The 26,439-nt window shown below is 44.8% G+C and overlaps 1 protein-coding gene across 1 annotated transcript in view; it reads right to left on the bottom strand.

Annotated features, from left to right (window-relative positions):
• The window catches only part of GALNT2 (polypeptide N-acetylgalactosaminyltransferase 2), a 186,564-nt gene that overhangs the window by 48,010 nt on the left and 112,115 nt on the right, over positions 1–26,439 (bottom strand). The window contains exon 3 of the mRNA XM_061404791.1: positions 22,047–22,200. Within this exon, the coding sequence (XP_061260775.1) occupies positions 22,047–22,200 (154 nt within the window). The remainder of the gene's footprint in view (positions 1–22,046; positions 22,201–26,439) is intronic.

Genomic DNA, 26,439 nt, shown 5'->3' with positions numbered 1-26,439 from the left:
CCTGGTACATCTTTCCTACCTCAAATCCCATCATCACCAATGGTAACACTACCCTAAGTTTGGTTCATCAGTATTCCTCAGTATATCTTCAACAAACCACGTGTGTGTGTGTGTGTGTGTGTGTGTGTGTGTGTGTGTGTGTTGCTCAGCTGTGTCTGACTCTTTGTGACTCCATGGACTGTAGCCCACCAGGCTCCTCTGTGCATGGGATTTTCCAGGCAGGAATACTGGAGTGGGTTGCCATTTCCTTCTCCAGGGGATCTTTCCGACCCAGGGATCAAACCCAGGTCTCCCACATTGCAGGCAGATTCTTTGCAGTCTGAGCCACTTCATAAATAGAATGGAGTATTGTGTTGTGCATGGCTGACACTGCACTGTGGCTTGCTTTCTCCACTTTTGGGAATGTACCTGCTTTGACACACGTGGCTCTGTTTCATTCACACCCACTGCCGCACAGCTGTCTCTTGTAGGAACACACCACATCCAATCCCTTTCTGCTGACAGTCAATCTCTCTGTTAGGAATAACGCAGTCGTGGATACTGTCCTTTTGCATGTGTGAGAAAGTTTCTCTGCATCATTTGCCTGCAGACGACTCCTAGTCACAGATTTATGCTATTCAGCAAGCTGATCTTCGAAGGCTGTTCCCAGCTTTACCCCACCCACAAGGGCAGCATTCACAGTGCTCCAAATTCTCACCATCCCGATAGCATCAAATTTTGCCCACCAGATAGATATGAAATAGCTTCTTAGTATTCTAATTTTCTTTTCCCTGTTTACTAGACAGGGCATATATCTTTTCATATGTTTATGAGCTGATTATTAAAAACCCCCTTCTAAAATATTATCCCAGGGCCACAGTTTAAAAAATCAAAATTAAAAAGTATGTTTGATGGAATACATCTTAAACACAATAACAGGATCTGCCACAGACTTGGAGAAGATTTTTGTGGTACTTATGGCTGACAGAGGATATATCTGGAATATATAAATTCCTCTCATCGAATAATAATGAGGTAAAAACCTAACAAGTAATGGACAAAGAATATGAGCAACCATTTAACAGAAGAAACAATCTAATCAGTTCACAGGCCACTGCTGGCCATGGCTGGAGTCCGTGGACTGTGCACTCAGAAACCTAACTGAGCTCTCTTAGTCCTGAGAATCTGTATATTCTCTTGGATTTTCCACCCATTGATTCATCCACATTTTGTCCTTTTCTTTACACCACTTCTACATTTACAGTTCTTGTCTCAATAAGGCACTGTTTATGGCCTGCAATGCAATATGCAATAAAAAAAGGTAGTAGAGAACATCTCATCTTCAAAGTGAATGCAATTCAATTCTCATAAGGCATCATGTTTGCCACAGACATTTTACAGATACCTTTAATCTAGTAAAGTAACGCTCAAAATTCTCCAAGCCAGGCTTCAGCAATACATGAACTGTGAACTTCCAGATGTTCAAGCTGGATTTAGAAAAGGCAGAGGAACCAGATATCAAATTGCCAACATCTGCTGGATCATCAAAAAAACAAGACAGTTCCAGAAAAACATCTATTTATGCTTTATTGACTATGCCAAAGCCTTTGACTGTGTGGATCAGAATAAACTGCAGAAAATTCTGAAAGAGACAGGAATACCAGACCACCTGACCTGCCTCTTGAGAAATCTGTATGCAGGTCAGGAAGCAACAGTTAGAACAGACTGTTTCCAAATAGGAAAAGGAGTACATCAAGGCTGTATATTGTCACCCTGCTTATTTAACTTATATGCAGAGTACATCATGAGAAATGCTGGGCTGGAGAAAGCACAAGCTGGAATCAAGATTGCTGGGAGAAATATCAATAACTTCAGATATGCAGATGACACCACCCTTATGGCAGAAAGTGAAGAGGAACTGAAGAGCCTCTTGATGAAAGTAAAAGAGAAGAGTGAAAAAGTTGGCTTAAAGCTCAACATTCAGAAAACTAAGATCATGGCATCTGGTCCCATCACTTCATGGCAAATAGATGGGGAAACAGTGGAAACAGTGGCTGACTTTATTTTGGGGGCTCCAAAATCACTGCAGACATTGACTACAGCCACAAAATTAAAAGATGCTTACTTCTTAGAAGAAAAGTTATGATCAACCTAGATAGCATATTCAAAAGCAGAGACATTACTTTGCCAACAAAGGTCCGTCTAGTCAAAGGCTATGGTTTTTCCAGTAGTCATGTATGGATGTGAGAGTTGGACTGTGAAGAAAGCTGAGCACTGAAGAATTAAAGCTTTTGAACTGTGGTGTTGGAAAAGACTCCTAAGAGTCCCTTGGACTACAAGGAGATCCATCCTAAAGGAGATCAGTCCTGAGTGTTCATTGGAAGGACTGATGCTGAAGCTGAAACTCCAATACTTTGGGCACCTGATGCGAAGAACTGACTCATTGGAAAAGGCCCTGATGCTGGGAAAGACTGAAGATAGGAGAAGAAGGGGACAACAGAGGATGAGATGGTTGGATGACATCACCGACTCAATGGATGTAAGCTTGGGTTAACTCTGGGAGTTGGTGATGGACAGGGAGGTCTGGTGTGCTGCAGTCCATGGGGTTGCAAAGAGTCGGACATGACTGAGCGACTGAACTGCATTTAATCAGATTAAGGGAAGTCCAAGTGCCAAATAAAGTTTATGATTTTTTCCCTTGCATCTATTAAGATCATATAGCTCTCCTCCTTTAATCCTTTGAGAAGGAATATTATATTAATATATCTCATGTTGTTCTATCATTTTTGTATTCATAAATGAAACTCCACTTGGCTATGATTTTTTTTAATAGAGCAATATTAGATACACTGGTACTTGGTTTCCAATTTTTTGACTCTATAATCATAATAGTAGCTGGTCTACAATGTTCTGTTCTTCTACTTTCTTTTTCCAGTTTCACAAGAAGGTATTCGTGCCCTCAAGAAGCAAACAAGGCAGCTTTCCCTCTTTTTCTAGAAATTCTCTAAAATAGTTTGTGTTCTATGCAAACCCACTAGAGTGGGAAGAATTCAGGGAAGATAAACTTCTTACTGTTGAAAAGATCTTTCATGGCTTGTATTCATATTTTTCTATTTCTTGAATAACTCTGGTAATTTCCACATTCCTAGAAAACTAAGCATTCCATTAAATTTTCAAATTTGCATAAAAGTGTACCCACAGTTTTCTTATAATCTTCATAAACTCTACTCTGTCTATAGTTATGTCTGCTCTGCTCTTCTATTCCTAACATTATTTAATCATGGTTTTTACATTTATCAGTATTCTTCGAGATTTCTAATTTTTGAAAATCAAGCTTTATATAATCCTGTTTCTTATTTTTAGAGTTTATTAAATTTTTCTTTCTCCTTCATTATTTCCTTTCTTCTATTTTGAGGTTTACCCCATCATTTGTGTGTGTGTGTTTGCCTTTTTGTCACAGATCTGTCTTACAGTTTAAAAGTCCAACCAGACTATCACTGGAGAAGCAAAGGCAGTTCTGTACACAACCGAGAGGAGGGTGGGGTGAAAGAGGAAGAGGTGCCTGGAGGTGTAATGACTGCTCTAACGCTGCAAGAGTCATGTGGTGCCTGCCTTGGTCCTGTGCCAAGGTATACACGTAGGTGGTGCCTGGGGAGATGGACAGCAAAGATAGCACTGGGCTGCTCTGAGCGTCGTCTCTCCAGCAGGCAGAGCTCCTGGAAAGGTGCCAGTCTCCACGTGCACTCTTGGTCCAGGTGAGACAAGCCAAGACAGACTGTGTCGGGGTCAAGCCCAGGTGGCAGGGCCAGGGGTTTCAAAAAACAAAAGAACCGATCAAAATATATTGTAAGTTCCCAGGCCCTCTGCCTCTGCTTGTATGTGGAGGTGTGCGTGTGTAGGGTCCTACCACACAGAGCCTGGGATGCAGGCTGTGAATAGCAGGTGACCCAGCTGAGGCCCCGAAAGTATCTTTTGTCCTCTGCCCTCGCCCACAGGGAACACATTTTCTATTCAAAGGAAAGAAGAGGCAGGTCTGCTGTTTGAGTTGACTGCGTCCTGGCAGTGGGCACAGCTGTCCCCATGGGAGCTGGAACTTTCAGTACAAGCTGTGCAGCTGAAGCCACTCGCCCATCCCATCTGGAGCCAACCATGGGCTGGGCATGCTCCTCATCAGGACCCGCTGTGCTCTGGGGCCAGGTAGCTGTCCTGGCATGGTCTCACGGGCATCACTCACAGAAAGTGAGTGCCAGACTCTCCCAAAAGCAGGTCGTCAACATGCAGACGCCTTGGCTCTGCCCACGTAAGTAGGTCTGGGTGATGCCTAGGAATCTGAGTTTTAGAAGCTCCCTCCTGGCCGTGAAGCAGTGCACCAAGAGAGCCAGGCCTAAGGCCTCATGGCCCTGGGCCCTGCGGAAGACGGTGGGAGCCACAGCTGGAACCTGGATTCACAGCAAGGCACCCTGAACTCAGACCGGCCCTCCCTCCAGCCCCAGGGCAGGGAGAGACCTTAGAGCCTCAATCCCAGGAATTTTGACTTCAACACATCCTGAACAAGGGGTCAGCTTCACACTGCCATCTCCGCAGCGCATTTGCTCCAAGGGGCTAGGGAGGCCAGAGGGTAAAATGGGAGTTGGAAATGGGATTTACAAAAGCAGGAAGGTAAAAAAGAGGGCTAACAGCTGTTGCATAATGTTCACTTCATTAAAATACACTCTTAATAATCCTTCAAGCAGTGATAATGACATGATATTCCACCTAATCAACTAATTTCTGATCAGTCCTAATAGCTAGAGGGCTTATTCTATACAGGTCTTTTAAAATCGAAAAGAATCAAATCCAAAGATATTTTAAAACCTCTGCAGGACCCAGCTGAAATTAAGCTTCTTAAAAATCCAGTTGGCGGGGGATCTGAATTAGCCCTGGATCGTGGCAGGTCTGTCTCACTCTGAAGTTTTCAGTCCAAAGCACCCCAGTGCTTCACCTGAGTGTTCTCATACCTCGCGCTGCGTCTGACCACAGGAGTGTGTTCCTATACCAAGAACGAGAAGGTGTCTGAAACCCTTCTCGAGACATCAGAAGCGAGTCTGTTGTGTTTACCACTCTCCCTTTGAAGTCCTCTGATCCCCTGGAAAAGCCAAGCATTCCAGAGGTGAAAGGGTAGCAGACGGTCCATGAGTACAGACTCCTCACTGAAGACGCTGCAGCAGAGCCACGGAGAACACACGTTGCCCAGAACACACAGGGTCCTCTCCCGGCCCCGAGGGAGTGCATGTCAGGCTTCTACTTGCTGCTTTCAGCCAGGGCCTTTAGGAGAAAGCAAACTATTTTCTCATTCAAAGAGTATCACCTGCCCTTTACTGCCTCCAGTTTTACAGATACTAAATTTTAACTGAGAACTTTTTCAAGGGTGAAGAGCTACTGAACGTTGAGAAAATAACAGCCCTGGATGAAGCCCTTTGAGGTTCTTATCCTTCCAAGTGCACTTCAGGCAGGACCTCCTGTTCATGGCTGGGGAAGTCAGAGCAGAGAGAAAGCAAGCTTGAACTTCTTACCCCTTCCGATGCAGGGAGCCACCCTCTCGGGATGAGGGTGCACACCGTTTATCAGAGAGTGAGAGCTGTGGGTCCCCACCTGTTCCACAGACACAGGTCACCTCCACCTTCCTCCCGGACTCAAGTTTCCAAGTTTCTCTTTGCACTGCTCTGTGAAAAGACCTGCTCCCTGCTGTCTTCGGGTTGATCATGTGAGCTCCTCCTGGCTTTAGTCAGACAACCGGCTTTCTTCTCTGTCCTGCATCCTTCTCTTTCAATCCTCCCCCCAAATTCGGGTCAAATAATCGCTGGGACTGGAGGGATGGCAGGTTCAAGTGCACAGACCTTGTTGTGGTTCTGACTTTTAAGGACACTGACGTTGTCACAGAAGATGCTTTTGGGTACTTTTCAAAGACAGTTAACTCTATGTTTTTGCTTGTTGTACAAAGATAAAATTTTCACCCACTTCCTCACAAGGATGAAAGGCAAACAGAAGAGTTTTGTAACTGGAAGCAGAACCTTCCTTGCCCCAGCCCATCAGGGTTTCACACAAATAACCAATTGCCCCAGCCCATCAGGGTTTCACACAAATAACCAAACGAATACCCAGCACTTGGCTTGAGATGACCTGTTCCCACCCTCTCCAACCAAAGCTAGGGTGGTATCTTGTTTCCTTAGACCTTGCTCATGTCAAGTGTAACAGCATCCTTTTGGAATCTTGGGGGAAAAATTAATTTCTAATTAATGGCAGAATGATGGTATGTTACGGTAAAGGATGATGAAGTTATCTGATTCCTGCTTCCTGACACTGACAGTTACTGCGTCTATGCTCAGAACTTCTGACTGCAATGTCGTGGAGTCTCTCTTGTGCACGCCTGAAAAAGGGCACAACCATCTTGGTAACACAAAAGTCACACCCCTCTTGCTCCCTTCTTATAGAGCTTGTTTTGGGCAAACTGCCAAGCCCTAGAGATGAGTTCTGCTTGGCCAAAGACACACCCCTTTCCCTAGCCTCCACCATGATCACCAATAACCATGACTTAGTTCTGGTTAACGAATAGTAACAGAAAGTCTGCTGGGGGGATTCCAGAAAAGATGTACTTTGCTGATAAAAGCAGACAGTCCCTAAAGAAAAGACTATTTTGGACCCCTTTGCTTCCTGCCTTGAAAGTAATTATGATGCATGGAGCTATGGCAGCTTTCCTGAAACTATACAAGGCAAAAAAGATGAGGCAGAAAAACAAAACAAAACAAAAAGGCAGAGAGACAAATCACTGGTGTTTCTAAACAAGAAAAAGGATTTAAGTGCATATGAATATGATATTATACCAATATACTTGAAAACCAAGTGGCATTTATAATAAGCTATAAGTTATCAAAATTAATTCAAGTGAAGCACAGGAAAATTTACCATGTGTCAATATCCATAAAGGAATTTTAAGTTATCCAAGGATTACACTGATTCAAACAAAAACAGGTCTAGGTTTAGACGACTTTTACAGGTGAATTTCAAGAAACTCCTTTTCCTTTATAAATAAGTTTTTCTTAAGCATCTTTTTTTTTTTTTACACATATGTTCTAAATTCATTTTATAAAGTTAGCATAAGTGTAAAGCCAAAGCCAGATGAAGGGAGAAAGAGGGAAGGGAACGGAGGAGACCATGGATAATTTCAATCAGGAATCTTAATTCAAGACCCCAAATAAAATACCAACCAAATTCAGCAATTTACTGATAAAATTCTGGTAGATTCTCAGAACTAAATAATGTACTGACTTTTAAAAATATACTTCCTTTCAAATGAATGGGCAAAGAGGTTACAAAAAAAATACTCACCCCAATACCGTTAGCATTAAAGAAGTAAAGAAACAAACTCCACTCCCATCAGCAGAGAACTAGATAAACAGAAGAGCAAATATACAAAGCCATTTAATATGAACACTAGATTTAAAATGTTTTCTGTGTATCACTGAGTGAAAAAAGTAGACTGCCCAACAGCAACTGCAGTGTTGTGCAATTTATACCAAACGGTACGCATCTAGCTACTGGAAGACACAGGAGACACGTCAGGAAGGATCCCTTAGCAGCTTTCAAATATCCCACCTGGCAGTGGTAACTATGGTCACCAGGCTGCACAGCACATCCCCAGAACTTATCTATCCTACAACTGGAAGTTTGTAACTTGTGATTACCTTTATCCAATTCCTCCACCTTCTACCTCTGCCTCTGGGAGCCAAATCTGATGAGGTTTTTAGTTCACATGTAAGTGAGATCATATAGTATTTATTTCTCTTCATCTGAATTATCTCACTTAGCAAAATGCCTTCAAGATCCATCCATGTAGTCACAAATGGCAGAATTCCCTTCTTTTTTATGGCTAGATAACTTTCCATTGTACACGCATGTGTGTGCAAGTAGGTAACATCCATTCATCCCTCAGTGGGCACTGAGGTTGCTTACATGTCTTAGAAAGAAAGTGTTAGTCACTCAGTTGTGTCCAATTCTTTGAGACGCCATGGACTGTAGTCCGCCAGGCTCCTCTGTCCGTGGAATCCTCTAGGTAAGAATACTGAAAGTGAAGTGAAGTGAAAAATACTGGAGTGGCTGCCATTTCCTTCTCCAGGGGATCCCCCCAATCCAGGGATCAAACCCGAGAGTCCTGCATTGCAGGCAGATTATTTACTGTCTGAGCCACCAGGGGGCTTTCCATGTCTTGGCTAATATAAATAATGCTGCAGTGAACACGGAAGTGCAGATTATCTCTGAGGCAGTGATTTCATTTCCTTTGGAGATATACCCAGGAGTGAAATTGCTGGGTGGCATGGTATCAACAGTTTCATTTTTTATTTTTTGAGGAACCTCCACACATTTTCCACAGTGGCTACACCAATTTACTTTCCCACCAACAGTGCACAAGGGCTCCCTCTTCTTCACATCCTCACCAACACTTGTTATCTGTTATCTTTTTCATGATAGTCAATCCAACAGGTGTGAAGTGATTATCTCACTGTGGCTTGACTGGCATTTCCCTGACGATTACTGATGCTGAGCACATTTTCATGCACCCGTTGGCCATCTTACCAACGGAAACATGAAACAGGTATATTTACCTTCTTTGGAAAAGTGTCTCTTCCTGTTGTGGTCCTTCGCTTACCTTCTGATAACCTTTGATTATTACTTTTGCTGTTTATGTGAGTTCTTTAAATATGATGTGCTAACGTGTCCTCCCTCCCATTCTGCAGGCTGGCCCTGCACTTTACCAGTTGTTCCTTTTGCTGTGTTAACCACCATTTATTACTGAACCCTTGACCTTGATCCCTACACATCTGATCCCCATATTTGTTTTCTCACTATGGCATTTAACACTGTCTTATTCCATATAATCTGATCATTTGTTTCACTCTCTTCTATTTTCACTCCCCTGACATAAGCTCTAAGAAGGCAAAAACAATTTTGTATCAGTTTTGTTCATTGCTCTTTCCCTGGCGACCTGTCACAAGGCAAGCACTCAAATCCTTACTGAATGAATGCAGAAATGCAAGAGTCAAAATAAATCAACAATGAATAGTATAAAAATTTGAATCTAAGTACAATATTCCTACTGGAATATTTTCTTCTTTTAATAGGCTTGAATTTTCACAGACATGAATTTTTCTCTTTCTTTCATCATTGTCAGATGGGGAAATCATGGTTGATCCAATGTACTTAAGATGAATATTATTCTAAGTCTGTACTTTTGATTTTATAGATTGAAAGGGAATCTGGGTTCTCACAGATTCCATCACTAGCACTTAACAGCCAGAGTATGTGTGGATGGGCCAGTTCCAAGGGCAAGCAGGCAGATGTTTGGGGGTAAGCATGTGGGTACACCCGCGGACAACACTGCTGCTTTCAAGCTCATCAGAAAAGTTAAAAGAATCCCTGGAATCTGCAGCCTAAATGACTAACAAAGTTATAACACATTTTATAATATTGGGGTTATTTCCTAAAATATTCAAGACTTCCATTGAAAAGGATTTTTTTTCCCCAATTGTTTCATGGTTCCATGGTGATGGTGAAGCAACTCATTTAAAAGTGTGGCTGAAACAGGATGGTTTTTGTTCAGACCCACTGATTCATCTCATTTACAAAGCAACACTCTGCTGACTCCATTTTAATTGCCCTGATTTCTTCTGAAACAGGTGGGATTGCTGTTTCAAAGTGGTTTCTCCAACTGCTTTTGGTCAATAATGAAACACTCCAATGTTGTGCTGCAGTGAGAAGACCCAGGTGCCCCTCAGTGTCACATGTGGGAAGCTGAACAACTGCCCTCCATGCCACACTCACATCGGGAGCACTCGAAGCCAGCTTCACACACTCACACGCCACTAGGCGCAGACAACAACATCATATCCTGTATTTGTACTGCTGTTTGCAGTTTATGAAATTCTTTCATAGACATCTGAGCCTAAGAAAAATTGTAGCTAAGAAATCCAGGGTTTAAAGAGATTATGTCAACCTTAGTCTGACAGTAACAGAAGCTACACCTCCCAACTTCAAGTCCACTCTATTTTTATGTACTCTCTTTTGGGACAGACATTGCTGCTTAAAACAAAATTTATGAACTGTGAACTTCCCACTGAATTTAGTTCCAAATAGAACACTCAGCTTTTTCTTGCTCTTGGTGATAGTAAAAAGTTGCTTGTTGTAGATCAACCTACCCACTGAAAGCAACTAGAAATTCTGGATGAAACACATCAAAAACATTGATTTGAAGGAACTGGAGATCGAAAAGGCATCTGGGTTCTCGATCTAGCCAGGTGCTGTAGGGCCAGGTTCTCAGAAGGAAGAGGAGTCCTGGGAGTAAGTCCAACACTCTCTGATCCTCCTCCCCCAGGCAGTGCGGAGCCAAGAGGCTGAACGAGCCAGGAGGAGAGATGGAGCTGCAGGTGGCATGGGGCTGGGGGGCCAGACTGGAGTCAAGTCCATAAGGAAGAGGGCCTCTGACACACAGCCCGGACTCCCAGGGAGAATCCCAGTGGGCTGCTGCGCAGGAGCACAGAGATCTGGATGCTCGCCAGCTCTCTCACAAAAGACCGAACTCCAGCTCTGTTTCAGCTCAATTCCAGACTCAAGGCAATCTGCCCCATTCTAAGTGCCTGCCAGAGAGCAAAACTAGATCCTCTTCAGAGGAAGAAAACATCAGCTACAGACTGTCAATATCTCCATATCTGTTCATACACAGCAAAATGTAATAACTGAAATTAAAATTAAATAGGTGGGTTTGAAAGCAGAATAGATTTCCAAAGCAGGGAAAAGAATTAGGGGGCTGGAAGGCAGGCCAATAGAATTATGTCCAGACTGAAGCTCAAGGAATGAAAAAGAACTAAAAAATATAGAAAATAGCATAAGAGGGACACAGGACATGCAGAAATATCTAACAAAGATGTAGTTAGAGCCCAGAGGGAGTGGGGAGAGAAGATGGGGCACAAGAAAAACAGACACAGTACAAAGCTGGAAGATTCAGGGATGAGCAGAAACTCTGGCCATGTTCAACACGATGACAGGGTGGGGAGCAGTCTAATGAGACCGCTGAAGCCAAAGACAAATATCCTCAAGGCAGCTAGAGAACACAGTCAAGATGCCTTCAAAAAGCAACGATAAGACTAACAGCTGATATTCCACCAGGAAGAATGGAGGCCAGAAGACAAGTAAATGGTGAAGTAAAAGTTCAGAAAGTAACTGTCAACCTGGGCATCTCTATTCAGTGAAAACACTCTTCAAAAATGAAAATGAAATAAAGATTTTTTTCAGATAAAATGAAAGGACAGATTTCATTGCCAGCAAATTGGCACAGAAAGAAATACTCACAGAAGCTATGAGAACTGAGGAAACCGTACCAGGCGGGAAAATGAAAAGATAAAAAATGAGGGAAAATGGAAATATCAATATGCAGATAAATCCAAAGGATATTTGCTGTAAAAAACCAAGTTACGATATCCAGTAGGGTTTGCACGTAAATAAGGAATTAAACCAAATGACAATAATGCATCAAAGGGAGTGGAGGGGAAGTGGTCTGTGCCTTGTCCAGGAGGAAATGAGAGTATTCATTTATGTTTGATTCTAATTGCCAAGTTAATGGTGCGGAAAATACTTAGTCCAAAGGAAGCATGAAAGGAGAGGAGAAGAAACACGAAATGGGTGGAAAGAATAGAACCCACCAGAAGAACAGAACCAGATGGTGAAACCATAGTGGTTTTTTTTTTTAAGTTATAGTTTTGTCCAGATATATGCCCATGAGTGGGATTGGTGGATCATATGGCAACTGTATTTTAGTTTTTTGAGAAAATTCTGTACTATTTTCCATAGGGGCCACACAAACCTACATTCCCACCAACAGTGTAGGAGGGTTCCCTTTTCTCCACACCCTCTCCAGCGTTTGTTATCTGTAGACTTTATATGATGGCAAATTTGACCAGTGTGAGCTGGTACTTCACTGTAGTTTTGATTTGCATTTCTCTAATAATTAGTGACATTGAGTTTATTTTCATGTATCTGTTGGCCATCTGTATGTCTATTCTGAAGAAATGGTCTATTCAGGTTTTCTGCCCATTTTTTGATTGGCTCCTTTGTTTTTTGTTGTTGAGTTGTATGAGCTGTTTGCATATTTTGGAAATTAAGCCTTTGTCGGTCACCTTATTTGCAAATATTTTTCTCCTACTCTTTGGTTGTCTTTTTGTTTATGGTTTCTTTTACTGTACAGAAGCTTCTAAGTTTGATTAGGTCCCATTTGTTTATTTTTGCTTTTGTTTCTATTGCCTTGGGAAACTGACCTAAGAAAACACTGGTACGATTTATGTCAGAGAATGTTTCGCTACGTCTTCATCCAGGAGTGTTACGGTGTCATGGCTTAAGACATTTTGAGTTTCTTCTTGTGTATGGTGTGAGGGTGTGTTAAAACTTCATTGATTTACATGTGGCTGTCCAGCTTTCCTAACACCACTTGCTGAAGAGACTGTATTTTCCCACTGTATATTCTTACCTCCTCTTGCCAAAGATTGACTGACTGCAGCTGTGTGGGTTTATTTCTGGGGTCTCTATTCTGTCCCACTGATCCACGTTTGTTTTTGTGCCAATACCACGTTGTTTTAATTCCTGTGGCTTTATAGTTATGCCTGAAGTCTGGGAGGTTTATGCCTCCTGCTTTGTTTTTTCTAGGATTGCTCTGGCAATTCTGGGTCTTTTATGGTTCCATACACATTTTAGAATTATTTGTTCTTGTTTTATGAAAAATGTCATAGGTAATTTGGTTTGGAGAACATTAAATCTGTAGATTGCTTTGTGTAGGAAAGTCATTTTATTAGTAACAATATTCTTTCAATCAAAGAGCATGGGATACCTTCCCATTTCTTTGAATCAGCTTCCATTTCCTTTAATAATGTTTTGCAGTTCTCAACATATGTCTTTTAGGTCCGGTTTATTGCTAGGTATTTTATTTTTTTGGATGTGATTTTAAAGGGGGTTTCTTTCTTTCTTTCTTTTTTTTACATTTCCTTTCTGATAGAACACTGTTAGTGTAAAGAAATGCAACTCACTTCCAAATGTTAACCTTGTATCCTGCTACTCTGTTGTGTTTCTCAGTTCCAGTAGTTTAATGTGGAGTCTTTAGGATTTCCTATATATAGTACCATGTTATCTGGATGTAAATGACAATTTTACCTCTTCCCTTCCAATGTGGATAGCTTTTATTTCTTTTTCTTGTCTGATTGCTGTGGCTAGGACTTCCAATACTATGTTGATTAGAAGTGATGAGAGTGGGCATCCTAGTCTTGTTCCAGATTTCAGCAAGAAGGCTTTCTCAGCTTTTCATAGGTGAATATTATATTGGTTGTGGCATGTTTGTCATAAATGGCTTTTATTATGTTGAGAAATGTTTCCTCAGGCCCAGAGTATTCTTTAATTGAGATACACATAAGGCCTGAAATGATCCTAAAGGAAGAACATATAAAGGGCAAAAGACAGTGGTCCTGGTGCTAAAAACTTGGAGTTAGTTTCATGAAAACACTAAAAATAAAAGCAAACGAACAGAAAGCAAAGGGACAGGTGAGGGGCAATGGTATGGCTTTGGTTTGAATATGGTGCTCAAGGTGCAAGTCAGGCCACATGAGGAGTTGGGGGTGGGGGTTGAAGCAAAGCACCTTGCAGCTGGCCTCCTCCGGCTGCCCGGCTGCTCGGCATCCGCACCTGCCTGCCTCCCATGCTGGGGCAGGGGGGTCACACTGACGGCACACAGGCAGCAGCCTCACCACCCCCAGTGTGCAAGAACATTTCAGGGGAACGGAAACAGTACGTTCTGCAATTACACTGCCCTGAGAACCCGAAGCTGGATAAAGGGGACAAAAACCTTGGTTTTTCTCAATTTCTTAGGATTCTGTCAGTATGTGTCCAGCTAGGAAAACGATGTCTCAAGCTACCAACACCCAGCTCTTCCTGCATTCAGCCCTCATGCCTGAAAACTGGCAGCAGAAAAGACAGCTGTGCAGGGCAGATGGTGAGGCACCGAGTCTAGAACATGGGACTGTGTGCAGGAACCTGGGCACCCAGAGCTCTGTCCCTTCCCCTCACTGCCTGCCCCCTGCCCACCATGTGTGATGCCAGGCAGGTGATCCTGCCCCACAGCAGTGGCCAGCTCTCCCACCTGCTGCATGGACTGGAATAAACCACACAACACAATAATTGTTAACATCTAGGACTTGTGGGGGAAGGGCTCTAGACAGGGGGGTGCCTGGACAGAGGTCTCAGGGACTTGCATATGATGTCACCTGGAGAAGGTGACATTTGCTGACTCAGACGAAGTAAGATGTAGCATGTAAAAGGCTGGGCACAGGCCAGGACGCCCTCACAATGCCCAACAATGTGTTGTGGTTACTGTCGGACAGGCTTTTAAGTCCCACTGTCACACTACACCCAGCCCTGCCAGTCATAAATGCCAATGAGGCCGCTGAGAGCCGTTAGAGCATGCAATGGGCCCAGCTCTGAGAAGCCAGCCCTATCCACCAAGACCCTGCCCACAGGGACCCACAGGGTCAGAGGGGTCCACTGGGCCCCTGGCTGACCCTTTGAATAGACAGCAGCTGGGGCAGCAGCCATGCCAGAGGCTTGGTTGTGTATGCTTATAAAATGCCACTTTTATAAGAAAAATGTGATATGAAAGAAAGCCTTGGGCCCCGGAAATGAGAGACCCTCCCATACCCACTGATGAGCAGAAATGCCCTTCGGAGCTGGGCTTCCTCTTGTTTCTCCAGATCTCTTGCCTCCTAAAAATAAGACTGAATCTTACAATAACTGCCTTCAGAGATTCATGCCAAGCTGCTGAGTTTACCCTGAGAACCCTTCCTTGGCTTCAGCAATGTTTACTCTTTCCAAGTAACAATGAGAAGTCTGGAAGGTATCCCTCCCACAGCCCTTAATCCTGATTAGCCACTCTCCTAAGACAACCGAATGCAACCCTGACATGCCACCAGAGCAATGAACACAGCCCATTACTGTAGTGCTAGCCTGCTGGTTGAAACTTTCTTAAAAAAAAAAAAAAATAGCCTCTCAGGAGCTCTGATCTCTGTTTGGGCTGCATTAAAGCCAGACATTTTAAGAGTGGTCAAAACAAAGTTCTTTAAAAACAGAAAAACCAAGTCCTTTAGTGATTCTTAAACAAAGCAAAAGCTTACAACTGTAATTTATAAACTGAATCAACACACTTTGTCCTTGATGGAAAGGCTGCCAGAAAACCCATCAGGTGTGTGACGTGGATGAAATTCTCTCCCATAGAAGGACCCTCATGGGGTCATGGTTGGGCTGCTCTAGTCTCAGGAGCAATACTTCAGTTTTAGATTTTAAAAAATGCCTTAAAACCCTTCATTTTTAATTTAATGATAAAAGGGAAAGGTGTCAACACAGAAGGAAGTCTCTCATGATTTAAACTTTTGAAACCTGAAGGAATCTGCTCCTCAACTAAGTGGTTCTCCCTTTTAAGAGACTTACTGCTGCTGCTGCTGCTGCTAAGTCGCTTCAGTCATGTCCTACATAAATAAATAAAAGGCACAGTACTGGCTGATGTGGGAGAGAAGAAAACAAAGTAATGTTTCTCCCCAAAGGGTTTATTTGATTTCACTTATATAAACAATTTTAAAGTAAACCATCTAGAGCTCTCCCCAGCAGACAGAATGATGTTCCATACACGTCCCAGGCTCCAGTCCACTTGTATACCTCACTTCCCCATCATATGCAGCTCTGGACAAACACCAGAAAAGAGAACACAACACAAAGGCTTTTTGAGCCAGATTCTGGAAAGGCTTCCGCACGGACAACCCTCTCCTCACAATAGCTCTGTTCTAAAGAAGGTAGAAGAGCATCTCTGCTGGTGTCCTGGCACTGCCTGAGGTTTGAGCCCCTACAGTGCTTGGACTGGACTCCGGTCAGCCTGGGTTTTAAATTTGCTGTCAGTGTTAGATCATCCAGAGAGGGCCCTGGGCCTCTCTCCTCCTTGTGCATGTTCACTGTCTGGGGGATGATGCCCCAGCTCATGGTTTAAAATACCATCTGTGCACTCAACATTCCCAAACCGACATTCCCGCTAAGACCTTTCTCCCACACATTTCCAAACACTAACAGAACAAGTCTGTCTGCCTTGGATGCCCAATGCATCTTGGACTTAACCTGTCTGAATTTTACCCGCTGACGTGTCCCCTAGACCTACCACTCACAGTTCTTCCATCTCATGAGGGGCTTCAGCCTGAGCCACCTTGCCTGGCCATCCATCAGCCCATCCTGTTGACCCTGCCTTCAGAATATGCCCGAATCTGACCGCCTCTCACCACCTTCAATGCTGCTTCCCATGATCTTTCGTCAAGAGAGGAAAAACAGCTTCCAAAGGTAAAGGGGGGGAGAAACAAGTCATCTGAAAAGGCATCTAAAAAATCCCCATTGGTTTAATTTGCTAAGTCTTCATAATTTATTTGAAATTTCAAATAACATTAATTGAGGTAGAAAATCTTTATTTTCAACTGAGAAACTGTTCAAGACTGGGATGGGCTACCACTTTTCTAATTTCTAAGTGACTCTAAGAGTTCCAGTATGTCATATCCAGTACTTCACTCAGAGCAGGCTTTTCTACACTTCTTCCTTCATATAAATATTTTTTCTTGGCACAGTATTTGTTACACACTTAAAAAGGTAAATAAAACCTAACCCCAAAGTACAGATTTTTGTTTGTTTGGAAGGTTCTGAACTTGATTTCTTGGCTCTAACCCAGAAAACAGTGAGTAAGGGGTAGGTTATAAGTGCATCACTTTCCAGTCCTGTGAGAACCTACCACACAAGCATCATCAGCAGTTCAGCAGCTCTTACTTATTGTTTAAAAATCTCCCTTTCATCTACCTTTGTTCTTTTATAACTCTTCATATTAAATTTACTGGGTACTCACCATATGCCTGCCACTGAGCCAGGCAATTCACTCACTCAACAAATACTAAGTTTAACAAGTGCCATGAGATGTCTGAATAATAACCCCAGACACAGTCAAGTGGGCCTTAGGAAGCATCACTATGAACAAATCTAGTGGAGGTGATGGAATTCCAGTTCAGCTATTTCAAACCCTAAAAGATAATGCTGTTAAAGTGCTGCACTCAGTATGCCAGCAAATTTGGAAAACTCAGCAGTGGCCACAGGAATGGAAAAGGTCAGTTTTCATTCCAATCCCAAAGAACATCAATGCCAAAGAATATTCAAACTGTTGCACAATTGCCTCATCTCATACGCTTTATTTTTCTGGGCTCCAAAATCACTGCAGATGGTGACTGCAGCCATGAAATTAAAAGACGCTTACTTCTTGGAAGGAAAGTTATGACCAACCTAGATAGCATATTCAAAAGCAGAGACATTACTTTGCCAACAAAGGTCCGTCTAGTCAAGGTTGTGGTTTTTCCTGTGGTTTTGTGTGGATGGGACAGTTGGACTGTGAAGAAGGCTGAGCACCGAAGAATTGATGATTTTGAACTGTGGTGTTGGAGAAGACTCTTGAGAGTCCCTTGGACTGCAAGGAGATCCAACCAGTCCATTCTGAAGGAGATCAGCCCTGGGATTTCTTTGGAAGGAATGATGCTGAAGCTGAAACTCCAGTACTTTGGCCACCTCATGCGAAGAGTTGACTTATTGGAAAAGACTCTGATGCTGGGAGGGATTGGGGGCAGGAGGAGAAGGGGACGACAGAGGATGAGATGGCTAGATGGCATCACTGACTCGATGTACGTGAATCTGAGTGAACTCTGGGAGTTGGTGCTAGACAGGGAGGCCTGGCATGCTGCAATTCATGGGGTCACAAAGAGTCGGACATGACTGAGCGACTGATCTGATGATCTGATACGCTAGCAAAAGAATGCTCAAAATTCTACAAGCCAGGCTTTAAAGAGTACATGAACTATGAACTTCCAGATGTTCAAGCTGGTTTTAGAAAAGACAGAGGAACCAGAGATCAAATTGCCAACATCTGTTGGATCATATAAAAAGCAAGAAAGTTCCAGAAAAACAGCTCCTTCTTCTTAAAGAGATGGGAATACCACATCACCTGATCTGCCTCCTGAGAAATCTGTGTGCAGGAAGAAGCAACAGTTAGAACAGGACATGAAACAATGGACTGGTTCCAAACAGGGAAAGGAGTATGTCAAAGTTGTATATTGTCACCCTGCTTATTTAACTTATATGAAAAGTATATCATGTGAAATGCCAGGCTGGATGGAGCACAAGCTGGAATCAAGATTGCTGGGAGAAATATCAATAACCTCAGATACACTGATGGCACCACCCTTATGGCAGAAAGCGAAGAAGAACTAAAGAGCTTCTTGATGAAAGTGAAAGAGGAGAGTGAAAAACTTGGCTTAAAGCTCAACATTCAGAAAACAAAGATCATGGCATCCGGTCCCATCACTCCATGGCAAATAGATGGGGAAACAACGGAAACTTTATTTTCTTGGGCTCCCAAATCATTGCAGATGGTGACTGCAGCCATGAAATTAAAAGATGCTTATTCCTTGGAAGAAAAGCTATGACAAACCTAGACAGCATATTAAAAAGCAGAGACATTACTTTGCCAACAAAGGTCCATCTAGTCAAAGCTATGTTTTTTCCAGTAGTCATGTATGGATGTGAGAGTTGGACTATAAATAAAGTTGAGTGCTGAAGAACTGATGCTTTTGAACTGTGGTGTTGGAGAAGACTCTTGAGAGCCCCTTGGACTGCAAGGAGATCCAACCAGTCAATCCTAAAGGAAATCAGTCCTGAATATTCACTAGAAGGACTGATGCTGAAACTCCAATATTTTGGCCACTTGATGTGAAGAACTGACTCATTGGAAAAGACCCTGATGCTGGGAAAGATTGAAGGCAGGAGGAGAAGGGGACAACAGAGGATGAGACGGTTGGATGGCATCACTGATTCAATGGACATGAGTTTGAGCAAACTCCGGGAGTTGGTGATGGATAGGGAAGCCTGGCGTGCTGCAGTTTATGGGGTCACAAAGAGTCAGACATGACTGAGTGACTGAACTGAATTAAACTGAATAGCCCACGACCTTAATGAGTACATTCAGATCAACATATAAATAGGTGAGACACATGGTGTGTAGGTGGTGATGAAGATCGTGGAGAAAAATCAACCAGAGAAGTGGGTGGGGATGCTGCAGGGAGAGGCTGGGACCTCACTCCCAGGGCAGGAGGTCAAAGGAGGCGGGTCTGGAACAGAATCTTAGGGGAGGAGGAGCCAGCCTTTGGGAGTATTTCCTTTAACCCTCACAGTAACCAGATCGTAACGTCATAATGTCACAGTATTTCATAAATGACAAAGGCCACAGGATTAGGAATTGGAGAAACGGGATTTCAAACAAGGTCTTTATGACTCCCAAACCTTTGTTCTTAACCTCTACCTGCACTGCTTACAGATTTATCATAAGTAAAGACTGAATTCCACAGGCAACCATTTCCATCAGTCTACACAAAGGGAGATGCTGCAGAGTCAAAAATATGGTATTTATACAGGAATGTCAAATGCTTTAACAGCCCTCTATTAGATATGGGTTAGGGGTGGGATTCAAATCAGTAACTTAATCTCCTTAGCCTGACATTCAATAATACTGGCTGTTCTAAAGCTGAGTCTTTGCAGACAGGACGTTGGCTCAATTTCAGGCATCAAATTGACTTTGGGGAGATTTTAATTTAGCCCAAATCCAACAAACGTGGCAGGCATCCCAGCTGCTCCTTTCGCACATGCAGATGAACATGACACAGTAGCTGGAACTAAAATTAAAGCCACCTAAAACACAGCCCACTGCAGGATGAATATTCAAACATCTGTTTGGACAAACTCATATCTCAAAAACTGAAAAAATATATATAGTTTTGGGAATATTTAAGGGACTTGAGGTGGAGACAGAACTCCAGTCTGCGCACTGCTGAGCATCAGAAAGAACATCATTTTCTCTCAGCTGTGAGGAAAGGTCATGCAGGAAAACAGCTCTTAAACCAAAAAGTAAAAGAAAACTCACACCATCTCATGGATATGTCATTCTAAGTGGTCTAAGTGGTGGATTCCAGTCACCAGGAACAATTTTTGAGCTAGATTCTGCTAGAACTTGAACCTGTCTCCTGAGTTTAGGCCAAATCCCAGACTGTCTCCTAAGTAGAAGCGATGCTAACTCCTTCTGGCCTCAGCCACTGCTCCCAGCACAGGGCACGTTATAAACATTGCTCTCTATACAGTGAGGACAAGTTTCATGTCCCGAGCCATGAGCTACGGGAGTGACTGGCACAGGACGGGTCCAGAGGGCTCAGTGAGCTGAGCAGTGAGAGTGGTGGGGGCGCAGGCCCCTGCGACCCTCCCCAGACATGGAGGCAGCACCACATACGGCTGTGTACCAGCTTCGGGGCGTCGCACCCAGAGGCCACGGGTCCTTGAAGCCTAGCTCAGGAACTTCTATTCTAGCCAGGGTGCTTACCAGTTACCCATACTGACTCCAACCAGCAGCCCATCACAGGAGCTTAGTAAAGCTGCCTTAAACATAAATTAATAGGTTATAACAAATACTAAGCAAAGACAATCTTCTAGGCTAAATTTAGAAAAATGATGAGATTCTTAGTATCATGTACAATATATATGTTTATATACTGATCATATGTTTCATATATTATCTCTCTCACACACACAAACACACACACAACTTCCTGAGCCTGAAAGAACTGTAACTGTACACACTTGTGAGCTGCTCTGGGTATACAGAGTTGACTACAACCCAAACCCCCCTGAAATCAGGAAAGAAGAGGAAAAGCGTTAACATGTGTTCACGTGGAGCCTGGTGGCTCTTGTTTCTCTCCAGCTCACTGGCCCTTCAGTACCCAGAACTGGCAGCCAGAGGCACGGAACCCCAGCTGGCACTCTGCAGGCCAAGAGCTGTCTGTCAGAGCTGGTCACTGGCCTCCTGCCTGGATGCCTACAGTTCAAGACTCTCCTACACGTTCATTGCCTGAGTGTCCTAAATGCACTGGTCTGGAGCAGACTGTCCAAGGGCACACTGCCACGCACCTCCTCCTGCCCCCCACCTCCTGTCCTCTCCACCAGGCAGAGCAGGAGAGGTTTCTCTGCTGGGACCCCAGGATCCAAGCACGGGGTCTGCATCACAGTGGATGTGGCAGCCACGTACCTTTACATAATGGATGGACAACTCTAAAAGAAGCCTGGTGAGCAGGAAGGCCTAGCAGCATCCAGGGAAACAGCTACCCTCCAAAAGCAGCTCCTTATTTTATAATAAAACCAGATTAACCATCTAACACCCCCAATGTGAACAGTGTTCCAATGAGAGACGGTTGCCAGCAAGGCTCAAAGGCACAGAGTAGCCATGAGGGTCATGTTACCACCTCCGTGGTCAGTGTGACAAACATATGTTCAGGGATCTGGAGGCTTCCCATGCTGTGCCTGAGAACCCCTCGTTCCCCGAGAATCAAGGGACGGATGCAGAGCACAGCCTGTGCCCCGAGCACTTGGAGTGGGGAGACAGCCCCAGGACCCTGTTCCAAGTTTATTCTCAATTTAACTTTAACCCTGAGGTGCTGTTTCGTTCTCTTTACTGGTCTCTAGAACATTCCCAACTTTAAGCTTCCCAGTAAGCAAGACTCTTTTTTCCCAGTAAGGTTGTGAACAACAGAAAATTATTTTGTGAATGGATTTTAAAAACGAGGGACCAGTGCACACAAGGGGAGTAACACATTTCTCCTGGTGACTCTCATGCTCTGACCAGGGGGGTCAGGAGGACTGGAACTTGACCTCAAGCAGCGCTTCCCCTCCTTGCAGGTGAAGTGTCACTGCAACATGCCTCAAACTTTTCCTAGTTTTCCGACCCTGTGAAGACAGGCACACACTGTTTTGAAGAGTTAACAGAAGAAACAAGCACCCCAACGGAAGTTACTCACTGTCAGACAGGAAGTGGTCAAGCTGGCGCCCAGCCGTGGACTGACACTTACTGGTCATGCCTAGTGTCGGGAACTGCTCTGTCCATCCGCAGCTTATCGCTCTCCACTTGGTTGAACTTGTTGCGGGCATAGGGGTCCTGCCCGGAGCGGACCATTGTCCCGCCAACGTAAGCCTCCTGGTTAAAGTCCCGCCATCGCACTTTCCCTGCAAGGAGCAGAGCAGAGAGTGTGGGATGTGGGCATGAGGGACCAGAGAGCTTGGCACATGGGCCGCGCATCAGCGTGACTTCAAGGAGCAGTGCCAGGGCTGCAGCTGATGGCAATTTGAACCAACGGGCTACCCGAGAATGGCCCGAACAAGCAGCAGTAACTGAAATGTTATAGTTTGCAATGTGAAAGTTAAAACCCAGATTTCAAGCATTTGTCCAGTGAACAGAATTCTATGCCCAAATATCCAGGAGAATGGCACCACTTACACTTCATACAAAAAGAAATACTATGCTTGTTCCACCTTCCCAGGGATTACGGTAACACCAAAAAGCACCTCAGACACGGTGACTAAGTTTCTGAACAAATGAAAGTAAGGTATCCCATCATGTGACAACACGTATCCTCCAAACACCATCAAAAGAACGCCATGTTCCTTTCTCTATTGCAGAGATGAGGAAACTGAGATGCAGTTATATGTGACTTGTTCCAGGTTGTAGAGTAAATTTTCTATATAAAAGCCCATCTGCTTCCTGTTACAATTGTCCTGCAAGGTCAAAAGCCCCATCTCATCTCAGCTGGTTGCCATGGAAATGATGCTGGGGGGTCACAAAGGTCTGGCCTCTCAAACGGGAAAGCAATTCTAAAACCCATGAGACCCCAGACCGTGAGCAATTCTCAGTCTCTGATAAACACTGGGTTACAGGAGCCAGCCCCCTGCCTGCATTCTCTTCAGCCTAAGCTAAAATGTTTCCAGCACACGTTTTCCATGCTGACAGCCCTAGAAGTACCTATGGATCCTCCACTCTCCCCACTTCTGCCTTCACCCTGGGCTCCAGCACTCCAGCCCGTCCTCCTCACCACATGAGCTCACCTCTCCCCGGCTACACGAATCAGAAGCCCTGCCAAAACCTACCCCAGCAGCACTGACCCAGAATGCAAATAGGCTGGTTCCCATTAAACTAACTTGTTTAATGGCCTGAAAACTCTTCACTGCAACAAGGAACTTGGAAGTATAGTGCCCCATCCCAAGCCAGAGAAAGGACCATCGCCCAGGAGATGCTGTCTCTAGTTCTGCTTCTTGCCTGGAGAACTAGGCTCAGCAGGAAGTGGCCTGGTTGGTGGGGGGTGGAAGGGGGTGTCCTGTGTATAGGGGTTGGGATCAAGGCCCCTGCTGAGTTCCTGGTCCTTCAATCCCCCTGTGCCATGAGACCCCTGAACCCCTTCTGCAATAAGGCAGCAGAGGGCTTTAGGGATGACTCACGTGGATCATCTCTGGGGCTGGGGGTGTCCCTGTCTTGGCCTCACCAGATGTTGACTGTGTGCTAGGGATTTCATTGGCTCCTGCAGGTACATCAACAAAAACAGAGCTGATGCCTGCCTGTGAAAGTCATGCTCTGGGAGACTGGTGGTGGGGTGGCGGGTACAAACAAGAATATAATGACCATGCTAGCAACTGTAGCATTGAAACCTGAGCTAAGTACTCAGATAGTGAGGACTGTGGTTCTATGGAGGCATCTAACAGAGGAGCCTGGTCTAGATGTGAAGAGGGTCCAGGAGAGGCCCCCTGGGGAAGGAGCATCTGAGCTGAGATCTGAGGGACCACGGAGCAGTGGAAGAGAAGCTGTCACAAGATCCTACTGTTCTTTAGCCTCCCAAGATGGTATGACACACTCAGGAGCTCTCCTCAGTGACCCCTGCCCTCTGACACGACAGCCTTTACAGCACTCCTTGGGGCCCTGCCTGGCCTGGTGACAGCTAATTTCCCAAGGCACACACCATTTTACTGGAGACAAGTGATAAATGACCTTTCTTTTATAAAAGCTTAGCAATATATCAGAGACTGCAGGGACTTTCAAATGTATTTGACTATGACACACAGCTCATATCGTGGCCTGGACATCATGCTGTAAACACACAGAGGTGAAATGAAGGTTTCCTTCCTCGCTACCTGTGAACACATACATTCTATTGTTTCATGTGGGTGTGACTCACAAAACTGCCTCCACACTCTATCTATTGTTGTTCAGTTGCTAAGTCATGTCTGACTCTTCACAACCCCATAGATTGCAGCATGCCAGGCTTCCCTGTCTTTCACTATCTTCCAGAATTTGCTCAGATTCATGTCCATTGAGTTGGTGATGCTATCTAATCATCTTATCCTCTGCCACCCTCTTCTCCTTTTGCATTCAACCTTTCCCAGCATCGGGGTTTTTTCCCGATGAGTCAGTGGGTAAAGAATCCACCTGCAATGCAGGAGACACAGGAGATGTGAGTTTGATCCCAGAGTTGGGAAGATCCCGTGGACAAGAGAATGGCAACCCACTCCAGTATTCTTGCCTGGAGAATCCCACAGCAGAGAAGCCTGGTGGGCTACAGTCCCTGGGGTCACAAAGCAACTCAGCACACATGGCTCCACCCTCTAAGAATGTGGGTTACAGGACCAGTGATTTCTGCATTACAGAGCTGCCAGGGCTGGAGCAGGAAAAGGCAGCCAAAGCAGGGTTCTCAGAGGGAACATGCGCCCGGGAGCAACCCCAGGCAGTAAGGCAAGAAGCAGACGTGGAGGTAACCTGGGACTGGGCAGCTAAGGCAGAGGCTGGAGAGAGTCGAAACTATAGACACCGTGTCTGAATATACTGACATAAAAAACTACACTTATAAATCACCTTGTATTTTTATCACATTTTAAAATCTTAGAGCTTTAGAATAAGAGTTTCAAAAAAATTACATGAAAATTTAGTGAAATGGACCTGGCTAAGCAGAAGCAGTGGACAGAAAATACCCCACAGATATGAAACTTTTCATGAGAAAGCAGAAAAAGCCAGCTTCAACACAGGAAAACAGAAGAGGCACTGAAACAGCAGGAGGGGAGAAAAGGACCCTCACCCCAAGAAGGGCTGTGGAAACTGCTCGCTTGTTACAAGGGCTTCTAAAGATCTTGATGAGGAGATTCATTTCCAGCAGACAGAACTTCAAAGCTAAAGGAGGAACGGTGTGACCCCGAGCATTGACACCTCTGGTTCCACACAAGGTGAGGCTTCCTGACAGTTCCGCCAGGCTTCCCCCGCTCCCAGCCCTCGAGCAGCCCCCCAGCCCCCTTTTGTGGACACACGCAGCCACTCAAGTCCTCCCCACTCTTCAAGGCCAAGCTCGTCTCCTGAGTCCCTGCTACACCATTTCTCCCAGGGTGAGGAATGGGCTCCTGGGGGGCATGGACAAGCCCTCTACCTTGACCCCAGCCCAGGATGGCAGTGGGGAAGCGCCAAGCGAGACCTGAGTCACTCAGAAGAAGGCCTGGCCCCGCAGGCAGTCTCCCGCTGACCCCGGGCCTGAGGACTGCTCTTACACACGCTGGACGCTGGCTTGAGACCTCCTTCCACTGGCTTGCAGGCATTTTCTAAACGGCGCCCTCTCAAGCCATTTTTCCATCCGCTCAACAAGGAGTCACAGAAGCCAGGCTTCAGGGGCAGCATCTCTGCCTCTGCCAACATTAATTACCATATTCCCACTCTGGTCAGCCTTGTTCCGAGGCCCTCCATGGTGACCTGTAAACTCTTACTGAACCACAGACCACCCCCCACTGGCCACAAAGAGCCCAAGCCGAGTATGCGCACACACGAGAAACTGTGATACTAGAAGGCAGGGCTGTTTTAATTCATTTACTCCAGCCTGCCGGCTACCTAGCTGCCTCCCAGGGTGGCCACCTCCTCCAGGAAGCCTCTCTGGAATCCTCAGCTGCAGTTCCTCCCCAGGGCCTTCCTCACTCACAGTTCCATCCTGAAAAGGGTTTTCTCACACACCTATTGTCAGAGGGCCTCACAGTTTTTACCACTCCTTCATCTAATAACTAACTCAAAATCGTGCCAAGGCACAGCTCAAGTCTGCCCACTTCTAACTGCTGTTTGCCCTGCTCTGCTGGCACCTTGCTGGCTCAGGGTCCCCAGGAACCCTGTGCCCTGTCTCCATATGGTCTAGACTCGGAGACACGCTCATTTAAAGCATTCAGTATCCTCCTAACAGCATCTTTGTACCTCTTTCCAGTCTGGTCATCAAGATCCAGGTGAAGACAGGAATAAATGGTCCTAAGGTGAGGACCTCCTGCCTCTCCTACCACCGGGCCACTCTGCCAGACACACCATCCACTGGCCGCCCTGTCGTTACACACACTGCTCCCTGGCCCAGCAATTCCTTCTCTTCTTCCTTTCCCATCTCTGACTTACTAGGCAAACCTGCC

Source organism: Bos javanicus, chromosome 28 (genome assembly GCF_032452875.1).
Source record: "Bos javanicus breed banteng chromosome 28, ARS-OSU_banteng_1.0, whole genome shotgun sequence".
NCBI classification, from domain to species: domain Eukaryota; kingdom Metazoa; phylum Chordata; class Mammalia; order Artiodactyla; family Bovidae; genus Bos; species Bos javanicus.
This window is presented reverse-complemented; position numbering and strand designations above follow the sequence as displayed.